The sequence below is a fragment of the Motacilla alba genome, chromosome 6 (genome assembly GCF_015832195.1).
Source record: "Motacilla alba alba isolate MOTALB_02 chromosome 6, Motacilla_alba_V1.0_pri, whole genome shotgun sequence".
NCBI classification, from domain to species: Eukaryota; Metazoa; Chordata; class Aves; order Passeriformes; family Motacillidae; genus Motacilla; species Motacilla alba.
The window spans coordinates 2,433,361-2,448,467 of NC_052021.1; the positions used below are offsets into that span (position 1 = coordinate 2,433,361).

The window sequence follows — 15,107 nt, forward strand, 5'->3', positions numbered from 1 at the left end:
GTGAGACATTGCCGAAATGTCCCATCGTGTTCCCAGCTGTCCCCCAGCTCCCCTCTGCTCACCTCTCCCAGCGTGACGTGGAGCTGGAAGATCTGCCCTTCCCCTTCCACCTGGCGGACGCAGATCTTGCAGGTGAGCTCGGTGGAGGCCTGGCTGTACCTCTCCAGAGTGAAGGTGCAGTGCAGAGCTCGCTGGCTGCCGCTCCAGATGTGGTAGAAGGGGATTTCCTGTGGGCCACCAAAGCACGGGCTCAGCCAAGGCTCCAGCAGATCCCACCTCCTCCAGTCACCCCATGAGGGATGAGGTGGGACAGCAGGACCTTGTGGGAATCCATAAAATCAGAGGGTTTTGGGAAAGCTGCAAAAGGCAGGCCTCAGAGACAGCAGAGCTGTGATTGGGGCTAAGCAGGAGCCATGAGATTTGTCAGCAGAAAAACTACATAAAGTAAGGACAAACAGAACAATGGTCTGTGTATTAACATTTGTCTAGAATAACTCCTTAAGCTGCAGAAAAGTATATCTATAGAGATATTAGGAAGTTCTAAGTTTAATAATGGAGCTCTGTGCATGGTCTTTTAAGGCTTACAAGCAGGTATTGTATTTGAAATAAGCAAGCATTGTTTTAACCAAAGGCACTTGTGCTTATAGTGATTGGATAGAACCACTGTCAGTGTGCTTTTGCTTTGTGTGACTGGTCAAAAAACTTTTAAAGTAACTTGTAACACCGAGTTCTTGGTCTGCTGCTGGGGATGTGAGCTGCTGGCATCTTCCCATTGTCATAACCATGTACCAAGACTGATGCTGGAAAATAAAACAGCTCAAGGCACGTTCCTAGCAGTCCCATCCTGTTCGTGGTTTGCACATAGCCCCTGGCTGGCGACAGACCTCACAGAGAGCATCCCACCCGAAAGAGCAGAAAACTGATCCCCTTCCTCCTCTGTCCTTTTGGGAGATAGCTCAGCACCACAGCCCTGTGGTGCCTGGCTGGAGATGGTGCTCCCAGCCTGGAAGCCCAGCTGCCCCACGTCAGCCCCTCACCTGGTACTTGGCCAGCAGTTTGCTCCTCCACAGCGCGTGGGGGATGTCGTGGATGGAGAGGCGCAGGTTGTGGTAGCTGTCCTTGAAGGGCAGGGGCTTGGGCTCCTCCAGCAGGTACCCTCCCAGTGTCCTCTCCAGCTCCAGCACCTCCTGAGGGCAGCAGGACAGGCAGGGTGAGACCCAGGAGAAGGGCAGGGGCTGCTCCTCTGCCCAGCTCCACACCCAAAGCCAGGATGGGGAGAGGAGTTGCCAAGAAGAGCCAGCATGGAGAACAGCTTTTGCCACCCCAACAGAACCTAACAGCTCATCTCATACACCAGCCCCACCTAAAATTTGAACTTCCTAATGTGAGCATCCATAAATGTCTCCTTGGAGAACACAAAGCTCCAACACAAGGGTCAGGCACTCCCCTGAAGGGTGCCACTCTTTAACACTCTTTAATCTGCTTTTAACACCATCCCTCCATCACGCCAGCAGCTTTTAGGAGAAAAAGACAAAGACAGGAGCCAGAGCCCTGCCTATATCCCCACCTAGAGGCACCACATCAATCCCAACAGGATCCACTGGGCAAGTCACAGGGAACCAAACAGCCATAGCACTGGTGGGTCCGGGCAGCCAAAGCATCCAAACTCCAGCTTCCTGTGATGCACTCAACGTTATCTATGCCACAAAACCCTTCCAGGGCAGGGAGAGACATGGATCCACGCAGGATCTATAAAAAACCTGCCCATCAGCAGCCAAACCTCTCGTGTAATGCCTGCAGGAGGGGTCCCAGCAGAGGAGCTACACAACACCCTCCCTGTTTCCTCAGCAGAGGACGAAGAAGGACAGGCAAAGCAGTAAACACCTCATTATTTCACTGTGGTCACTTTGCAGGCAGTTGCATCAGGTTGCCTGCTCTCCAGGGCCAGGCCATCCTGAGAGGCACCAGGCAGCATCCTGCTGCCAGCACAAAGAGCTTTGGGAAGGGGATATTTACCTTCAGAGCGTCTGGCGTGTCCTCCAAGCAGTAGACCTTGAGGCTGTACTCCAGGGAGGTGCAGACAGTGGGAGCAAAGATGGCCAGCTGGAGCCTCTTGATGGCTGACCTGGAGTAGGACTCCCCCACAAAGACGTAGGTGCCAAGCTGGTCCAGCAAGATGTGGCAGGACTTGGCTTGCAGCTGGCAGTAGCAGGGAGTGTTGAGGGTCTCCTCATCCAAGGTCACAACTTCCTACAGAGACATCAAGACTGAGGCTCAGCCCATCGTCCAAGGGGCTGTGCCTGCCCCCCAGGGTCTCTGCTGGGTGCAGGGCCTGGGTTGCCCCCTTACCTCCCAGTTTCCCTGGTGGGACTGTGTTTTCAGCTGGTAGATCCAATCCGAGGAGCTGACGTCGGCGCAGTGGGGAATGGTCAGGACGACAGGGCGGCACAGGAGCAGGCCCGTGGGCCCACAGGTCACTGCAGGGCTCAGCACTGTCTGCGTGCCCTCAGAGGGCAGCCTGGGGAGGGACAGGGGACACAGGTTGGACAGGGAACTTCACGGTGGCCAGCGAGGAGTGGGTGGCCAGCGGGGTGACTTACAGGGCGGTCTCAGCCTTGTTGAGCACCAGGTACATCTCGTAGAACTTCCCCTGGGGGATGGCCCCGTGGGGCACCAGCAGGCTCACCCCTGGAACGGCACACACAGGGGTCAGTCACAGGGAAAGAGGGAGAAACCATCCTCCACCCCAGCCAGGGAGCACAAGGAGAGCAGGGAGCCAGGGCGGCACCGAGAGGAGCACCTCCAGATCACAGAATCATGGAATGCTTTGGGTTGGAAGGACCTTAAAGATCACCCAGTTCCAGCCTCTCAGCCTTGGGTAGGGACACCTTCCACTATGCCAGGCTGCTCCAAGCCTTGTCCATCTTGGCCTTTCACACTTCTGGGGATCCAGACGCAGCCACAGCTTCTCTGGGCTGTCCCATGGCTGCACTGCTTGCAGGGATGAGCCAGGCCAGTGCTTTTTCTACACTAGGAAGGAAAATCCTGATCTTTGGGTGCCTAATCTTTGGGGTTTTTTTTGCAAGGTGCTGGCCCTGGATCAATGGCAGGGAAAGACCAAGGCAGGCCCAAGGAGGCTGTAACTTCCAGCCTGAGATGTCTGGCTTGGGAATGGCTTTCTGCCTTCCTTCCCTGAGCCACGTTTGGGATAGCAAAGGACTGTTCACACAGGGACAAGATGAGGGTTCAGCAGCCACACAGTCCCACCTGCAGCTTACCTGTGCCTGGCACAGTGAGCCTTCCCCCCAGGTAGCCAAATGTGCCGCTGGCGCTGTAGCCATGCTCCCGGGGCAGGCTGAGGAGGTGCTGGGAGCCCAGGCCTTTGCTCCGCACGTTGGCAAAGTGGCCGTCCCTGGTGGTGTCCCCCGGGTAGGTGCCGGTGGCGGGGACCCCCCCCAGCAGGTCAGTGCCATCGTGCAGCCCCGGCGAGGAGGAGGCCGTGGAGGAGTTGTAGACCTTGATCTTGAGGCTGGGCAGGGGGTCCAGCAGCGGGGAGTTGGTCATGGGGATCTTGTCGGAGGAGTCCTGCAGGGCGTACATGGGGCCGCGGTACACGCCCGCGCTGGCCGTCAGGTCCGGCTGCATGGACGGGTGCAGCAGCTGAGGGTTGTCTGCAGGAGCAGCAAACACAGATGGGATGAAGACAGCAGTGGAAGTGAGGGCATGGAGAAGTACTGCTTGAGTGGGAGACATCCCAGAATGGTTTGGGTTGGATGGGAACTTCAAAACCATCTCATTCCAAACCCCTGCCATGGGACACCTTCCAGTAGTCCAAGCTGCCCCGATTCCCACCATCAACACATGACCACTTCCATGGAGCCTTTAGCCTTCAAAAATCAGCATATTCTCTTGGGAAAATGGGACTGGGAGCCCAGTGAGGATCCACCCTTTCCTGTGACTTTCTTTCTGCTAGCCCTAAGGCTGGTGAGGACCTCCATGGCTCTTACCATGCCGGGACGTCTTGAAGTTGACCGGGTGGAACCCTCCGGTCAGAGCGGCCGAGGAGTCCGTGATGTCCGTGTCGAAATCCCGGCGTCTCCTGCGGTACACCACCACCCCCACGGCCATGAGGATCACGATGAAGACAAAAATGGCCACCACCAGCCCGGCGTACAGGGCCACATCGCCCGTGGCCTCCAGCACTGAGAGGGATTAAAGACACTGAGGTGAAAAAAGGGGCAGCAGAAAATCCCGTCAAGACCCACCATCGCTCCCCAGTCCCACCTCTGACTCAGGCATGGGTGGAAGGACGTGCCCTGGGCCTGCTGGAAAGGCTGGCAAGAGGATGGAAAGTGTTTTCTAAGAGCAGGAAGTCAAGAGCAAGGCCAGAGAATGAGATGGAGGTGAAGCCCTCAGACCTTTGGAGGACACCTGGCCACAGCTCACGCAAACTTCACCTGAGCACCAAGGGTCCCAGGAACGTTGGGTTTGTGCAGCTCAGGTTCATGAAGCTGTGAGCGACCCTCACATCCTAACAGAGACAACCCTGAGGAGCCCACAGGAGTTTTGGAGTGGGCTTTAGTTGTTCCATCTTCCCACCCTGTCCTCACCCAGCTGCCAGGGAATCCCTACCATGGATTCAACAGAACAAAACCACAGGAACAAACAAAAAAAAAAAAAAATGGCCATGAAATGAGCACTTACGGTGGCTTTTGGGCTCGTTTAGAATTCTTTTATCTGTTAGGAAAAACAAAGTTAGAAAAGAAAAAGGTGAAGGTGATGATGGGGATGAGATGAAACAGAAAGTGGGAGGTAAGCCAGCCCATGGTAGGGGGTGTGGGAGATCAGCATCATTCCCTGGGGCATTCCAAAACCCATGTAGAAGCATGGTGACAATGACATCCCCGTGCCCAGGCAGTAAAGGGGACAGTGGTGTCACACAGCAGCAGGTGGCAGCATTGGCTGCCTTCAGCATGCCCACTCACAGGTAGCAGCACCATTACCATCATTATAGATTTATTTCTCAAAAAACCACTCCAGGACTCCCAGCAGTGAGCCAGGGGAGGTGTTTTCATGGTGTGGCTGAGAAATCCCTCCTGTTGCCCTGCCTACCCACAACCAGCTTAATTCCAGTAGAGACCCCGAACCTTCAGGGGCCTCAATGCCAGCGGCACATTCAGACACCCAAAATCCCCAATATCTCTTCCTCCAGGTAAGAAATAACTCTGGAAGGGGCGAATCTGCTTGAAAACACCTTTTTAAAGACACCCCTTAAAACTCAGGCAGCAGTGGCTGCTCCATCAGCTTGGAGGCACAGCCAACAAAGCGTGGCCAGAGTGGCATCTCCTGTGGCACATCCCCATGCCCATGGCCACCCTCCTGGGCACTCACTGTGCAGGCAGAGGCCGTCGGTGCAGTTTTTGGAGTCCAGCAGCACCCCGCTGCAGTCCTTGCCGCCGTTGCGGGGCGCGGGGGCCGCGCACTCGCGGCTGCGCCAGTGGGTGCACTCGGTGCTGCACGCCGACCACTTGCTCCACTCCGTCCACGCGCCGTCCACTGCGGGCACAGACACGGAGGGGTCAGTAAAACCTTCCCACTTTGGGGAGCGTTATCCCAGTGCTCCTTAAAGACCAGCTTGTTCAAACCCCCTGCCACGGGCAGCGGCACCTTCCACCGTCCCAGGCTGCTCCAAGCTCCGTCCAACCTGGCCTTGGGCACTGCCAGGGATCCAGGGGCAGCCACAGCTGCTCTGGGCACCCTGTGCCAGGGCCTGCCCACCCTCACAGGGAACAATTTCTTTCCAATATCCCATCCGACCCTGCCCTCTGTCTGTGTGAAGCCATTCTCTGTTCTGCTGCCACTCCAGGCCCCTGTAAATAATCTCTCTCCATGTTTCTTGTAGGCTCCCTTGAGGTACTGGAAGGCTGCCATTAGGTCACCTCAGAACCTTCTCTTGTCCAGGTTGAACAATCCCAACCACAGCTTGGGGTACAGGCAGCGTGGGCATGGCAGTTTCTGACCCCTCCTAACCTGGGCAGAGGGTGGTGCAGGTGATTTTCTGGAAGGGCTGCCCGTCGCAGAAGGAGCCGCCGTTGAGGGGCGCGGGGTTGGTGCAGGTGCGGGTGCGCTTCTGCCAGCCCCGGCCACAGCGGTTGTTGCACGGAGACCACTCGGACCAGGTGGACCAGCCACCATTCACTGCAGAGAAGATGGGCAGAGTCAGCTCTGGAGCACAATCCATCAGCTAAGCCTCGGGCTGGAGCTAAGCCTCACCCCTTCTGTGACCCCCTGTTGCAGCTCAGCCTCATGAACCACAAAACTCCCTCTTGTGTCACCACCCCGTGCCCGAGATGATCAAGACTGCTTTGGTCCTTTTTCCACTGGGCAAATATTTTTTGTGTCTGGCCCTGAGAAGGTCTTTGATTTCATAGCAGAGTTCAGTCAAATACAGCTTTCCAGCTGCTTTGAGAGTCAGAGCAATCTGTCTGGATCCATCCACTCTCCTACCCAGCTGAGAATGCTCGGAAATACCTCCACCCCTCCACCTCAAACCTCTCCTTGCCTGTGGAAGCCATTAGAGGCTCCTATTCTGCAGATATTGGCTAACATCATGCACTAATTCACTCCTACCACTCCCAGGAAGTGCCCATAATCCCCCTTGTCTTGGGGACACAGCCAGCACCAAAGGTCCCCTTCCCAGGCCGGTACCGTAGACGATGACAGCGGCCGTGGTGCTCCGGCGCTTGGCCACGATGTTCTTGGCCATGCAGGTGTAATTGGCAGTGTCCAGCAGCCGGGCCTGCTTGATGATGAGGTTGTGATCGATGGTGATCAGGAAATTGGTGTCCTGGCTGGGATCAATGACGTCCTCGTTCCTCAGCCACTCCACCTGGCACGAAAGGAAGGGATGGGGATTAAGCCATCACCAAGACCAAAGACGTCCTCAGCACTTCAACCACTGACTGGACAACCTCGCCTCTGACTGGAATTATTTCTCCTGCAAACTGGGCCAAACCAGGCCTGACTGGGGCACGTGTTTTGGCCAAGGATGAGACACTGTGGCTCCCTCCAACACACAGCTCCCAGCGGCTGACGGAGCTGCGGGCAAGGAAAGCTCCACTACCACGGCAGGAAAATCAATCCAAACTGATCTTCCCAGCCCTCAGCTCCCACTGCTGACTGCTGCCATCCAGACAACTCCCTGGGTGCCTTCTTGTCAGATCTTCCTTCTGAGGCACCTCAGGAAGCGTGGGAGAAGTGTGCTGAGAGGGTGCTGCCCAAAATAAACCATTGTGCTGAATGAGAGCTGACAGGAGATCAGCTGGGATGGGATGGGATGGGATGGGATGGGATGGGATGGGATGGGATGGGATGGGATGGGATGGGATGGGATGGGATGGGATGGGATGGGATGGGATACCCCACCATGCACTCCTTCAGGAGCCACTCACCTCGGCCTGTGGGACCCCCTCGGGCGGGCGGCACTGCAGCAGCACCTCGTGCTCCAGCGGGACCTCCTTGCCCAGCGGCTCCTGATCAAAGTTCTTCCGTAGGTCTGGGAGGGGAAGGAGAGGCCAGGGGTTACCAGCCTGCAGCAGGAACAGGGCAGCCTCCAAAACTTTGGTGAGCACCTCAGCACCAAGCATTCACAAGTCAGGAAGTCCCTCTGGCATAGACAGCCAGGGCAAAATGTGCCCTGGAGGAAGGAGCTGAAGAGCCATGTTTTCCAGGTTGGATTTGGGGCAGCACATGGTGGATGATACAGTTCCTCCTTCATGTGCTTGCAAGCTTATACCCCATCCTGTCTTTTCCTTTTGGTGCTAAGCTCAGCTTATCCGCTGATTCTTCATCTCTCCCAGCAGAGCCCCTCGGGATGTGGGGGATACAGCAGTGTCCCGCTCCGGCCTGGGAAGGAGCAGGAGCATCACTAGATGGTGCTGCAATCCTCTGCTACAGCTCCCAGACCTCTCCATGTGGCTCCTAAACCCTCTGCTCCAAAAAACAACACGGAAGTGTTCAAGGCCAGGCTCGAGGGGGTGTGGAGCAAGCTGGTCTAGAGGAGGGTGTCACTCCCCACAGGACGGGGTTGCAATGAGGTCAGTTTTAAGGTCCCTTCCAACCCAAAACTTTCTGTGAGTCTATGGTTCTCTGAGTCTGTGGTCTTCCCAGCATAACCCTTCAGCAGCGCAGCTGATCCATCACTCTGTTTTGGATAACACGTTGGATTATTACCCCTCTAATAGCCAAATCCATTTGGGACTGGGCAAGCCTGGCTGTCCTCCTGTAGCTCCGCCATCTCATCTGCTAATTGAGCAAATTCAGGCGGGCCCAGCCTGACTAACTCGCCTTTGATCAGGCTGACACCCCCAAGAGCAGCTCAGGGCAGTGACATGTGACAGCAGGGACTCGGAGGACACGGAGTCGCTGAGCGTGCAAGGTGCCATCCGTTGGGTTATTAAGGATAATAAAAACCTGGGAAGCGCTGAGCACGCTGCTGGGCACTGCAGCCTTAACCCTGCTGGTGCCACCACCCCGCAGGTGGGGCATGGTGACTCTCGGAAACAAAGCTGCAGCTGGGGTGGGGAGAGAAAGCCAGGGTCATCCCAAACTGATCAGAGAGTGGAGAAGGACATTTGGAGATGGGAGTGATGCCTTGTGGAGGCTGGCCTAGAACAGACTAGACAGAGTTAAAGAATAAAGCAGGGATTTATTAGAAGGCCTGCATGGGTACACCTTGGGCAGCACAAGAGCCCAGCCAGGGCTGCACCCAAGATGAGCCAAAATGGTCACAAAATGGACACCTGGTCACAGGGTCTCTCACTTTTAAAAGTTCTGCTCTATTTGCATATTGGAGTTCATTATCCAATTGCAGCTCCAGCCCATGCAGTCCCATCATTGTTTTTCTCTCTTCAGTCCATGTTGTTTGTGCTCCTGGGCCTGAGATTTGGATCATTTGTCCTTGGTGCCCAGCTGGAGCAGGAATTGTTTTGTCTCCCTGCTCTGTGCAGAGAGCTCACCATCCCCTCATGTGAAGCTCAGACCCACCCAGTAAAGCAGCACAGAATGTGAAAGACACAAAAGCCAAGCCCTGAGGCGTCAGGAGCAGCACTTACAGGCGATGCGGACGTAGGCCCGGCGGCTCTTGGTGGTGCCCGCCGAGCTCCAGGCCACGCACTGGCACCAGTAATCCTCCAGGCCAAAGAGCTCCTCCACCTGCTGCCGGGACACCTCGATCTGCACCTCCCGCACCAGCAGCCCTGCAAGGGGACAGAGGCACGGCATCCGATGGGCAGGAGCAGCCAGGAGCAGGGAAACTGAGGCAGCACCCAACAAGGGTGCATGTGCAAAGCTGGAGGACAGAGGGTTGGAGGCTCGTCCTCTGGGGCTGGCTCCTCACGAATCAGGGAGACTGTTCCCTCTGAAGGATGGTTTGGGGATGAAGCCAGGGCTATGGATCATGTGGAAGTGCCTCTTTTTTCCCCCCTGGTCCAGCTGAGCAGGACCAGAATCTCTTCACCATTTCTCCTCCACCAGCTCTCTCCCGCGTTGCCAACATCCCTGTCCGGACCCCCTTCCCACCCACCAGGGTTTGAAGGATTCCCCCAGGCTTTGTAGTGGGGAGAAACCTCCCCTGTCTGTGCCATTCAAATACAAATATAACAAGACAAATAAAACCTAAAAGAAATCAGCCTGGCCATGGCAGGGGGGCCATGACAAAGGTGACACCACCACAACCAGGACACGGTCCCCTGGACTGCAGGAGCACCAATGATCACCACCAAGGGCAGGAGGGACTTGGGCCTTACTTTTCCTTATTTTAAGCAATACCTGCCCTTTTTTTTTTTGCAGTTTCTATTTTAAAAAGGCCTCAATTTCACAGTGATCGAGAGCCGCACGCTCCCCAGCTGTAATTTTGTTCCAGCTCACTCCCAGTGCTGTGAGGAGCAATTACTGTCTCCCTGCCACCTTCCTGCAGAAGAGCTGACAAGGAAATACAATTTATTTTGTCACTATTCAGGAGGAACAAAGAAAAGAAAGAACCACAACAAGAAAACCCCCAAAACAAAGGTATTTGGGCCAAGCACTTTTGGGATTTTAAAAGGACTCAGAATGCAGATATGGCTCCAATCCATCTTGTCCATCTGGGAAGCTCTGGTGGGATGAGCACCCTGGAAAAGTGGGAAGCATCCTGCAAATGCCCTATCTCTGCCCCCAAAACTGAAGACCGAGCTTGTGGCACACAGGAGTCACTTCCTAAAGGCTTCCAGGCACCCAAACAGAGCTGCTCTCCCCGCCCAGCCCTCCTCAGCCAGCTGAATTATCCTCTCTGACTTGGCCTATTTTTGCTTTCTTCCGCATGAAATGTTTTGGATCAGACGCAGTCAGAGCATTACTGAGCCAGGCTCATTCAAGACACGTCATCTTAAAAGTTCCTTTTTTTTTTTTCCCCTCTTCTTCTTAAAGGTCCCTTTTTCCAAGCTTTTAACCAAGGACACTGAAAACTAACCATGTTAACCCGTGCCTTTGTGCCTGGCTCTCCCCCGTGCCCTTTCCAGCAGCTTTCCTGAACAACGCCAGGCGCTGCAAATGCAGATTTTTTACCACCTTAAACCACTTTGGTTCCAGCTCCCTTTTCCTTAAGGAGGCTGCCAGGCAGAGATGCCCACACCAGCAGCTTTAGCATGCACCACATCACCTGCAGGCACTGTTGGTTCACTCCCTGATAGCAGTGATGCCATCTTTGAAGCCTGGATGAAGGAGGTGTGTGCTGCTTCCTCCCCAGGTTGCAGGCACACAGCAGACTGGAATCTGAGAGGGAGATGCTGGACCGAAGCAAGCGAGCTCCCACAGCAACAGGTTGCCCAGATGGATGCCCCATCCCTGGGAGTGCTCCAGGCCAGGCTGGACAGGGCTTGGGATGACCTGGGCTAGTGAAAAGCATCCTTGCCCATGGCAGGGGGTTGGACTAGATCATCATTATTGTCCCTTCCAACCCAAACCATTCCATGAGTCTATGAAATAGAGTGTTTCTTTCCACGCTGCACATCACTAGGGCATCCCACAGGATGCTCCAGAGAAATGAGTCCTAACAGCAATTAGACAAATTAACAAGGGGGGATTCCACCCAGGGCTGGACCACACTGCTCAGATGTTGCCACCAGAGCTGGGAGTGCCTGGTGGTGAGTGGTGGAGAGCTGGGAGGGTGACAGGGCAGCTCCACTGCTCCCTCCTTGTCCTGGTTCCATGATCTTCCCCTAAGCATCCTCCAGTGCCACGTGTGGGGCACACAGACCTTTGGCTCCAGACAGTGTGGCCAGATGTTATAAATAAACTAAAAGCCCCTTGGCAAGGGCTGCTCGGTCACTGACCAGCACTGACTCTGCCCCACAGTGGTGAGGGCTTCAAATCTGGCCTCTGCAAGAGCTGCGAGGTGGAGATGTACCCAGAAAGAGAGAAAGAGTGTCCCCTGCTCCTGTCAGCCTCCAGAGAAGCAAAGGGACAGCCTGCCTGGGTATCTCTGACTATTTTTCCTCTACAGGAAAAACACCCCATGAATGGCTAAAGCAGCTTTAGGAGGAAAGGCTGAAAAAGCTGCAGAGCAAAGAAAGGATCTTCCCTTTCCAGAGCGGGTTCAGGGATGCACCCGAGCACAGGCTGGCTCACGGCCACTACAGGGTGGAGAGCAAGAGACAGCAGGGAAGGGCAAGGGTGGGAAAAATCCTAGGGACAAGAGGAGATTCTGTCAAAATACTGGTGGCTCCTCGAGGCTGGTGAAGGCTCTTCTCTAAGCCCATCCTGCCTTCCACAGCCAACACCACTGCAGTTCAAAAGGCTGCCTTGATTTAAAACCCTCAGAATGCCACATGTGCAGGGATTAGCAGAGGGCACATCTTACAGGGGAAATGTGGCTGTTTTCCTCCCTTCCTGATCAGCCTCAGATACTAAAACTGGTGCAGAAAAGGTGGGTGCCGAGCTAAAGCATCCCAATTTTAGCAAATCTACTTGATTACATGATTATATCCAACCCCACATCTTGTTGTCATGCCAGGATGTTTCAAGGCGTGGACTGAGCAGCTCTGCAGAGCCCAATCCCATGGAGTAAGACCCCCCCCTAAAATACCTAAGCCACCTTCTCACCCTGTTCCAGGCAGCCAGAGGCTGATTTATCCTCTGAGGCAGAAAAGAGCTCATTTGCCATCAACAGGCATTTCAAATCCTACCTGCAATTGCTCTCATTACCCATTAAACACTTAATCCCTCTGCGAACCTGCATAAGCTGCCAGCCTTTGCCACCCCTCCTGGCAATGACTCCTACATGTTGATTAGGCATTTTGTAGAAAAGCAGTCCCTTTTTTTTTTCTATCAGATTTAAACATGCTGCCTTCAAAATCCCTTGTAAGAACCCCAAGTCCTGCACAAGGGTAAGAGTGAAATCAGGCAGGGTGACTTCCCCAGGCCTCTGGGGGGTGTGGTAGTAGGTTCCCAGACAGGTAATGATTAGCATTGACTTTATTATCCAGAAGGCATGAAAAGACACTTTATTATTAGAAATCTATTAGATTCTATTAGATTTCTATTTATTAGAAATTAGTTCTTACAGAAACAGTGGAGGATCCAAGACCTGATTGGTCCTAAAGTCAAAACTTCTCATGCTATTGGTGAGCTATCAACAGCACACTCTAGCAAACCGTATCTATAAGCAATGGTTACAGAAAGAGAGATAATTGCTTGAATGCTTTTCCTCTAAGTTTCCCACAGTGTGGCAGTCATATTTTCTGAAAAATCCCTTGGCCCAGGATTTTCTCCTGGGAAGCTGAGAAGCCTCAGAGAAAAAGGAAAACAAATTCTTATACCATTTGCTTCTCCTGTGTTGTGCTCACACGTGGAATGTGTTTGGAGATTGTTTACCCACAGGTGATTGTTTCATTGGTTTCATGTGAATTGTTTTGACCTAATGACCAATCACTGTCCAGCTGTGTCAGGACCTGAAGGGTCACGAGTTTTCATTCTCATTCTTGTTAAGCCTTCTGATGTATCCTTTCCCTATTCTTTAGTATAGTGTTCTTTTAATATAATATAATATCATAAAACAATAAATTAGCCTTCTAAGAACATGGAGTCAGATTCATCATTCCTTCCTTCATCTGGGAACCCTGCAAATACAACACCACAGCTTCCCAGGATTTTTCTGGGCAAGTCTGTGCCTGCTGTCTGCTGCCACAATGGTGCCTTCACCAAAGGTCTGCCTGGAGGAGAACCACCAACAGCTTGGATGTGGCAAGAGGGAAAAGGGTTTGGAAAGCAGCGACTCGAGGAGGGCTTTGCTCACCGGTGACCTCGTCCAGGCTCTCCTTGGTGACGTGGTCGTTCTGGTTGACCCACTCTCCGTTGCACTTGAAGTAGATCTGCGTGGCGGGGTTGGCGCGGCACACGAGCTCCACGGGCTTGTTCTTGACGATGTAGGCGTCCTGCGGCTCCAGCAGGAAGTGCGGCAGCGTCTCGGCCGGCGCCGACGGGAAGGAGTCGGGCAGCACATCGCTGTACTCCAGCCCTGCAGGACACCCAGAGGCTCAGCAGCTGGCCCGTGTCCCCCCCTGCTCCCTCCCTGCCCTGCACACACGGGTGGCAACAGCACCTGAGGATGTGTGGGAAAGCAAAACCAGGCAAAGCCAGCAAAGAAGCTGACAGAAGCAGAGGACACAGTCTCAAGCTGCGCCAAGGGAAACAGAGGTTGGACATTAGGAAAGGTGTTTTACAGAAAGGGTGATAAAGCCCTGGAATGGCCTGCCCAGGGAGGTGGCGGAGTCACCATCCCTGGATGTGTTTAAAAACAGGCTGGATGTGGCACTGGGTGCCAGGGTTTAGGTGAGGTGTTGGGGCTGGGTTGGACTCGATCTTGGAGGTCTCTTCCAACCCAGTGACTCTGTGAAAGCAACCCAGAGCTGTGGGATCAATCCTGTTTCACCTGGGTACCAGGCCCCCATCCATACCCCGAGGCCAAACCTGGGTGATCTCCCTAGAGGACACTGCAAGGGAAAAGCAGAACAAACCCAGGTCTATGGATAGTGACAGGGACACAGAGAGGCTCCAAAGGGGCTGGTGTCCCCTATCCCATGCCTCCTCTTCACAGCCCTGAGGAATGCATGGACACGCTCCGAGCAAAGTGCTGGCAGGGCATTTTGGGAATGCTGACCATATCCCCAGGACAAATCTCAGCCATCCACACCTTCACTGCAGCTGCATTTGGGATCTCACCCCTTGCCAACACTTGGATTTCAGCATCACCCAACAGGGGAGCTGAATGGTTGCCAGCCCAGCCACCGCCAGAGAGCATCACCCAAAGGTGCCACCAGGATTCCCACTATCCCAGAAAACGTGGCGCTGTGCCCTGGGGAGCTCCGTATTCCTGCTTGTTTGCTTTCAAAAGCCATCTAAATGCAAAAACAACTGGAGGTCGTGTCTGCTCAGGCCAGGCCAAGAAAAATCTTGGAAAGGGGTGTCACGTTATCCCTTAGGAGTGGGAGTTCCAGGGTGCCTCATTCCCAGCAGCAGCTTGGGAGGATGCTCTGACTGAAGCTGAGCATCATCTGCAGGAGAGCCATTTCCAGCCCATTAAGATCAACCCCAAATATCACAGGAGTGATAAAAACCCCCACACAGGTGCACAGGGATGCTGCTGCTTAACCTGTTGTTCCTGGGAATCTCACTAGCAGTCAGGTCACATCTCGAGGCTTTTCTTTACACTCAAAGGAGTTATGAGCTTTTCCTCCTCCTCTCTTCCCCCAGCCAGAGCTGTGATTCTCAACTCCAGGCACTGCAGCGTGCAGGAAAACAGTAAATATCCCCAGCCCCATGATAACATCTCCAGAGCTGGCAGGGAGAAGAAAGGAGCCCACTCCCTTCATCACCCTTGGCAAGGAGTGGCGCTGCACGGAGAGAATCAGAATCCCAAGCTGTGAGGAGGAGGAGAAGGAGGAAGAGGAAGAGAAAAAAATATAATCAGATGCATCAAGAAAACAAGATGACCAGGCTTCCTCCTGAGCAAAAATCAGTGAGGGGAAAAAAAAAAAAAAGCACGAGGTCAGTCGTTTAAAATCCATTTAGGA

The 15,107-nt window shown here is 54.1% G+C and overlaps 1 protein-coding gene across 3 annotated transcripts in view; it reads right to left on the reverse strand.

The window, feature by feature from the left end:
• Nucleotides 1-15,107, reverse strand: part of UNC5B (unc-5 netrin receptor B) — a 57,377-nt gene that overhangs the window by 3,705 nt on the left and 38,565 nt on the right. Inside the window, exons 2-15 of one of the 3 annotated variants that reach the window (XM_038141061.1) lie at nucleotides 13,331-13,552; nucleotides 9,114-9,257; nucleotides 7,452-7,555; nucleotides 6,709-6,889; nucleotides 6,031-6,198; nucleotides 5,392-5,556; nucleotides 4,705-4,737; nucleotides 4,008-4,202; nucleotides 3,279-3,671; nucleotides 2,601-2,688; nucleotides 2,350-2,518; nucleotides 2,017-2,250; nucleotides 1,038-1,187; nucleotides 63-227 (exon numbers count right to left, since the gene is read on the reverse strand). In XM_038141061.1, the coding sequence (XP_037996989.1) occupies nucleotides 63-227; nucleotides 1,038-1,187; nucleotides 2,017-2,250; nucleotides 2,350-2,518; nucleotides 2,601-2,688; nucleotides 3,279-3,671; nucleotides 4,008-4,202; nucleotides 4,705-4,737; nucleotides 5,392-5,556; nucleotides 6,031-6,198; nucleotides 6,709-6,889; nucleotides 7,452-7,555; nucleotides 9,114-9,257; nucleotides 13,331-13,552 (2,411 nt within the window). The other 2 variants (XM_038141064.1, XM_038141063.1) reach the window with 2 other exon arrangements.